The 6,291-nt window shown below is 41.8% G+C and overlaps 1 protein-coding gene across 2 annotated transcripts; it reads right to left on the bottom strand.

Moving 5' to 3' along the window:
* Positions 1-4,855, bottom strand: srsf3b (serine and arginine rich splicing factor 3b). Of its 2 annotated transcripts, XM_029683351.2 has the most exons (7): positions 4,747-4,855; positions 3,918-3,982; positions 3,472-3,682; positions 2,895-3,035; positions 1,143-1,181; positions 788-874; positions 1-603 (listed from the first exon to the last, which is right to left on the bottom strand). In XM_029683351.2, exons 2-7 carry the CDS (start codon positions 3,922-3,924, stop codon positions 576-578), a joined length of 513 nt encoding a protein of 170 aa, XP_029539211.1. In that variant the 5' UTR covers positions 3,925-3,982; positions 4,747-4,855; the 3' UTR covers positions 1-575. The 2 variants fall into 2 exon arrangements, with proteins under 2 accessions (XP_029539211.1, XP_064857904.1); XM_065001832.1 differs by lacking the exon at positions 3,918-3,982 and having other exon boundaries at positions 4,747-4,838.
* Between the last annotated feature and the right edge of the window lie 1,436 nt (positions 4,856-6,291).

The raw sequence follows: 6,291 nt of genomic DNA, 5'->3' as shown, positions 1-6,291 counted from the left end.
TGTAAGAAGCCTTTTTACAACTAGTTTAATTCAGAGAACATAAGTAGTACAAATACCAAGGAAAAGAAAAACAGTGGTCTATTGTAGTCAAAATAAGGGTGCCGTTATTTGCAAAGACAAACCTTTACAAACAGGAACTGGAAGAATAGTGGAAGTCCTAGAGGTCAATAGAAAACATATCGGTATATTAACCGACAATAGGATAGCTGACCATAGCCTTCCACCACATCCAGACACACTAATCTTGCTGACATGGAACATGACTTGAGCACTAGACTATTTAGAATGGTGTGTTTCCGTGAGCTGGTACTCATGGACAAATAGAGAACGCTTATAATGATTGATGAAATGGAATACTGCTTGTGGACAACTACGGTATGTCTTGGCATTAACAGGACTAACAACCATTTTAGTCATGCGTTTCACCTGCATACCAACTTATTTACAAAATACAGAGGAATTGGATACCTTACATGTCACAGAGAAGCAAAAACGAAACCGCTAAAATATCAGTAAAAAAAAAAAAGAAGTTCATTCATCTTCTTCGTCGTCAAACTCTACTGCCATGCATTTCCTTACTTTCTCTCCGTAGACCTGGAGCGGCTGCGAGGGGAAAAACAGTTAAGCCAGAGTGTTAATATAAACTTCCCCTGGAGCATTCATGCACTCCCTCAGAAAGATGTTACACCATTGGCCTGTTACTGTTCCTTAAAAGCCACAACTAAAGTGGTTTCACTGTTGCTAAGATAAGAAATACTTGCTGTCTTTTAAAACCCCCCCTGCTTACCTCCTTGATCGGGAAAATGATCTTGAGGGTTTGTGGTTCCTGTCCCGGGACAAAGATCTCTCCCTCTTCCTGTCTCTGGAGAGAGACCTGCATACAGAAGGAAAAAGAGAATTAACCAAATCAACCTGAATTTTACAGAGGCCCCTGTTGACAATGACAAAGAGGATCTAATCATTGACAAGTTTGGAAAGCTGTGCTGGGGTGTGGTATGTTAAGAGATCAAATACTTGTCAGAACCATACACAAGGTTCAAAATTGGGTCCTTCAGTCCATGCTTCCATGAAAAATAATCTGCCTTAATCTTACTTTCCCACTTGCTGTTAACTTTTACAATCTCTTATGGCTGTCAACATACCTGCTTCGGCTGCGGCTGAAGCTCCTCCTACGTGGGGATCTGGGGAGGGGGGAATAAGAGGATGTTAAAAGCAGAGCATGATACATTGGTGGCCCATTGATTCCAAACCCATCCAACCCCCAAATTACCCTGAAGTAAACCCTACAGTCCCCACCAAAAACTGCCCCTCTGGGGGAACCAAGTTAATGTCTATTACACCCCCCCCCAAAAGGGATGGGAATGGGTGACTGCAGATAAGGCATTTGTAATCTGAAATTCAGTCATCGCCTCCCATAAAAGGCCATGGTTAGTTAATACTGCCAGCTGAGTGAATGACAAAAAAATGCTTCGGAAAGAGAAGTGCAATTATACCAAATGGGAAGGGGTAAGAAAATGGAGGGTTGTAAACATAATTAATGGGCAAAAATTGGGTAAGAATGCTCTCAATTCTGCAGTAAATTCAAGGCTACATATTGAGCACAAGTGCAAAGCACACACAAGATGGGACCATTGCGACCTAAACCAGGGAAAGCACTGATCAGAAAAGCTCCTTTGAACAATTAGAAAGACCTTCACAGATTAATAATTAATGTTTCTCAAAAATGTCCATTCCCCTTTAAATCAACGGATTACAGTAATGAGGGAGAAATATCAATCCTGTTTGATTCAAATAAAAAAGGATAACCTTTTTTAAAGCAGCTTTCTCTTCACTTTTAAATTTGTAATCAGCAGTGTACTGTATGAAGCAGGTAAAACTTACTAGTCGTTTGGTTTTCAACAAGCTAGAAATGACGAAGGGGAGGTAGACTGTAGGCCGGGTAGGCAGATTTGGCTGAAAAGGACTGGCCAGATGCTGCGAGGTGATTAGTTGGCTGGTGGATGGGGGCTGGCTGTGGATTTTTCCTGCTTTTATGGGTTAGCCGAGGGCTGCTGCTGGTAGGTTGCAGTGTAGACATTTGGGGACGTAAAACGCTGATTGGTCGGGAATGTGAGGAGGGCCGCTGCCGATTGGGTTAAAGTTGGAGGAGGAAGAGGCTGAGAACTGCATGCGCAGGAACCAATGGGCTGGTGCAACCTGACGACTGGCCATGTGACACGACATCAGCCAAGCTGATTGGGGCACGCTGGTCAATGGTCACATGATGCTGAAAGAGGACTAGTTGACTGACTCAGAGGGTGGTGAGAAGAGGCATGGTGATGACTCTGTAACGGGGTTCATTTTTATTAATATAAATGGTCAATAAAAAAAGCAACCTCAAATTGTAACAAAAACAACCAACCTAGCATCATTAAGCTTCCCTCCCACCCAGTTCATAGTGAGGTACTGGTTTGAAATATGATTCACCTACTTCCAAAACACGTTCAGTGCTTCAGGTAACAGTGAAAAGCTTGCAAGCCAAATTTAGAGAAAATGTGGTAGAGAAAACGCAAATGTACTTATCACTTAAACTTGGCATACAAATCAGCACACTTCATTTCACTGTACCCACCCCCTGGATCTAAAGTACCCCGGAAGTCATTAAACAATGATAATGATGATGAAAACTGCATGCCTTCAGCACCACATTACACTAACCACTGTAGACTACCATGGAAAAGGGGTTATCAAACACTCAGTGCTAAACTATCAATATGGTGCAGCGAAACAGGAGATGCAGTTTGGAAAGAGGACACAGGAACAAAACAAGTAGATTAACTAGTAAAAGGGACAGAAAGGGATTAGTAGTCTGTTGGGCATTGCTATCATAAAGCCCTGTATGGGAGATGGGTTACCTGCGCCTGGCGGGCGGGCTACCACGACGCCCACGATGGTCATCTCGAGGACGTCGGCTCCACGATGGAGGAGGACCCCGGTTGCGGGTGCGTTTCTCACCATTGGACAGCTCCACCCGCACACGGGAACCACTTAATGTCCTGTGCAGAGCAATACAGTGTTACCGCAGAGCATGCTGTTAAACAGTCACCAAAACATTATGGCATGCATGGCCTTGTTTCACCCCCCTTCGGGAAGTTAAATGGAGGCAAGTGGCAACAAAAATGAATAGGCAGTCCTTCCAAATATCAGAGTGGAAACAAATATCTCCAAGCAAACTAGGCTCTGTCATTAAGTTATTTTATACCAGAGTATAAAGCACATGTGGATCATTTGAATTCATATGGACAAACCAGAAAAGCTACTTCAAACAGTTCTGGAACACACCTCTGAAATTATCTGCATTTATTTTGTCAAATTATCAAGTGTATTGGCATGCAAATGATGCAAGGAACAAAAACTTGAAAAATGACCCCAATTTCCTGATTCTATCATTCAGTTATTTTTACACCAGAGGAACTTGTTCTTAGGTTTTACCTTCCATCAAGTTCTCTCACTGCGTCGGTTGCATCCCTTGGATCTTCAAATTCCACAAAAGCAAAGCCTGGGGGGTTCCTAGCTACCCAGACACTGCGAAGTGGCCCATAATAGCCGAATGACCGCTCCAGCTCTGTCTTATTGCCGTTGTTCCCCAGGTTTCCCACGTAGACCTTGCAGTCGAGAGGGCAATCTCGGTGCATGGCTGGATCTTTAAAAAATATTAAACAACATGTATGTTTTGCTTTCTAGGAATCATTATTCAAAAGGCAGCCTATCAGCAAATTTACTTAAGTTTAAAGGCATGCACCTGTAAAAAGAACCTGGGGCTCAATTGCATTCAGATAGACGTGAACCAGAAAAGCTACTTCAAGCAGTTCTGGAACACACACCTCTAATTATGTGAATTGTATTGGCATGCAAGGAACAAAAATGTAAGTAATTACCTCCCATTTCAACAGGCCTCAATTTTCAAAACAAAAATTGATACTCCGCAAACGTGAATGAGAAACTGAAAGAAGATTTGTCCATTTAGATTTTCATGTCGTACACATTTTCCACACAACAACAATGTATATTCAAGTAGGCCAATTGTCTGTTCATAACACTTAGGTAAAAATGGTCCTCCACATACAATTAAACCCACATTCAAACAGCCAGGTGTGTTTATAACAATCAAGCAGATGTGTATCATTATGGTTGAATTTGAGGTAGGCAACAATAGGGCATAAATAAAGCCAGTGGTGTGGAAATGCATAGCACATGGAAATGCATTGCGGGATTTCTTATTTCCGTGAAATCGCTTAATTGGTTCTGCAATAACAAAACTATAATAACAGGGTAAAACAACTAACTAACGTTAGTAAACGTCAATGACACCTCCAGCCTTTGTTCACATACGTTACTACGCAAAATGGAAGAAGGAGCCTTGCTGAGATAACCATAACCCTCGACATTTGCTGGCTCCCTCCCCAGTCCCCGTACTGACTAGTTCACCATTTGAACATGCCATGGCTACGTGTGAGAGAGTATAATTGCATAGAGTACAATTGCAAATGAACTGCAACATAATCAGTTACTTGCTGCGATACAGTTGGGTCTAGCCATTTCAGCTACTCGTTAGCTAACGTTAGCTACCTGAGAAACAAATGGCTAACTAGGGCCAACTAGCTAATATGAATACAAGAGAAAGTTCGAATAAATATCAAAGAAACCATATTAACTGCTAAATAGAAATACGTGTCACATGTTGTATTATTTAGAGGTGTTATTTACCGTAACGTATTTTAAAACAAACACTGATAGTCGATTCGTTTCCCGTCCTTCGTCGAACCGCCTGTCTGTATCTGCAAGCTACAATAAAATGGAGACCGGAAATCTTTATGGATCGTGTGTACCATCTATCCGTCTTACGTAACTGGCGGATATGACCTACTGATCAACTTTTTGACCTCAATCCCTCTGCCTCCCTTCACATTTTCGTTAATATCGTCTGTGGATATGGATATTGGGATGATGGGATATGTTGACTTACGGTATTGGTTCCACCCTGAGCTGTATGGGGTTTCCACTAATTATCACAGCGTTTTATTCTTAATTTAAGGTTAGGCATAATGTTAGTAGTTTGGTAAACGTTAAGGTTAGGTTTAAATTAACATTTTAAGAAGATAAATTGTAGAAATATGCAGGGTTTATGACTTTGTGGTTGTGGTAACTAGTGATTACCCCTGCATGGCCTTCTCCCCCATTGTTTTGTTCGCTTTCTCTGGTGAGATACATCCAGCCTCTTGCAAATTGAAGGACATTTACGAACCCAGAGAGAGTAAAATAAATGATTTTGCATTGCGGTAACCTCTCGTGGTTCTTCATCAATAGTTGTTTAGTAGCTCGAAAATTTTGGAAACATTAACTTACTTGAACATGCTGTAGGTCATGTAACTGTTTGTTACATGCAATATGTTTTGTGGACTCCACCTGACAGATGTTGCTCTCCAGTTTTTGTGATGAAACCAAGTTGTTAAATTTATTCTGCCACTCTTCTTACTGTTTCGGCCTTAGGCCTATACAGTGGGGCAAAAAAGTATTTAGTCAGCCACCAATTGTGCAAGTTCTCCCACTTAAAAAGATGAGAGAGGCCTGTAATTTTCATTATAGGTACACTTCAACTATGACAGACAAAATGAGAAAAAAAAATCCAGAAAATCACATTGTAGGATTTTTTATTGATTTATTTGCAAATTATGGTGGAAATAAGTATTTGGTCAATAACAAACAAGCAAGATTTCTGGCTCTCACAGACCTGTAACTTCTTCTTTAAGAGGCTCCTCTGTCCTCCACTCGTTACCTGTATTAATGGCACCTGTTTGAAGTTGTTATCAGTATAAAAGACACCTGCCCACAACCTCAAACAGTCACACTCCAAACTTCACTATGGCCAAGACCAAAGAGCTGTCAAAGCACACCAGAAACAAAATTGTAGACCTGCACCAGGTTGGGAAGACTGAATCTGCAATAGGTAAGCAGCTTGGTTTGAAGAAATCAACTGTGGGAGCAATTATTAGGAAATGGAAGACATACAAGACCACTGATAATCTCCCTCGATCTGGGGCTCCACGCAAGATCTCACCCCGTGGGGTCAAAATGATCACAAGAACGGTGAGCAAAAATCCCAGAACCACACGGGGGGACCTAGTGAATGACCTGCAGAGAGCTGGGACCAAAGTAACAAAGCCTACCATCAGTAACACACTACGCCGCCAGGGACTCAAATCCTGCAGTGCCAGACGTGTCCCCCTGCTTAAGCCAGTACATGTCCAGGCC

This window comes from Oncorhynchus nerka, linkage group LG15 (genome assembly GCF_034236695.1).
Source record: "Oncorhynchus nerka isolate Pitt River linkage group LG15, Oner_Uvic_2.0, whole genome shotgun sequence".
Lineage (NCBI taxonomy): Eukaryota > Metazoa > Chordata > Actinopteri > Salmoniformes > Salmonidae > Oncorhynchus > Oncorhynchus nerka.
Note: the sequence above shows the minus strand (reverse complement) of the source record. Positions and strands in the feature narration are given on the sequence as shown.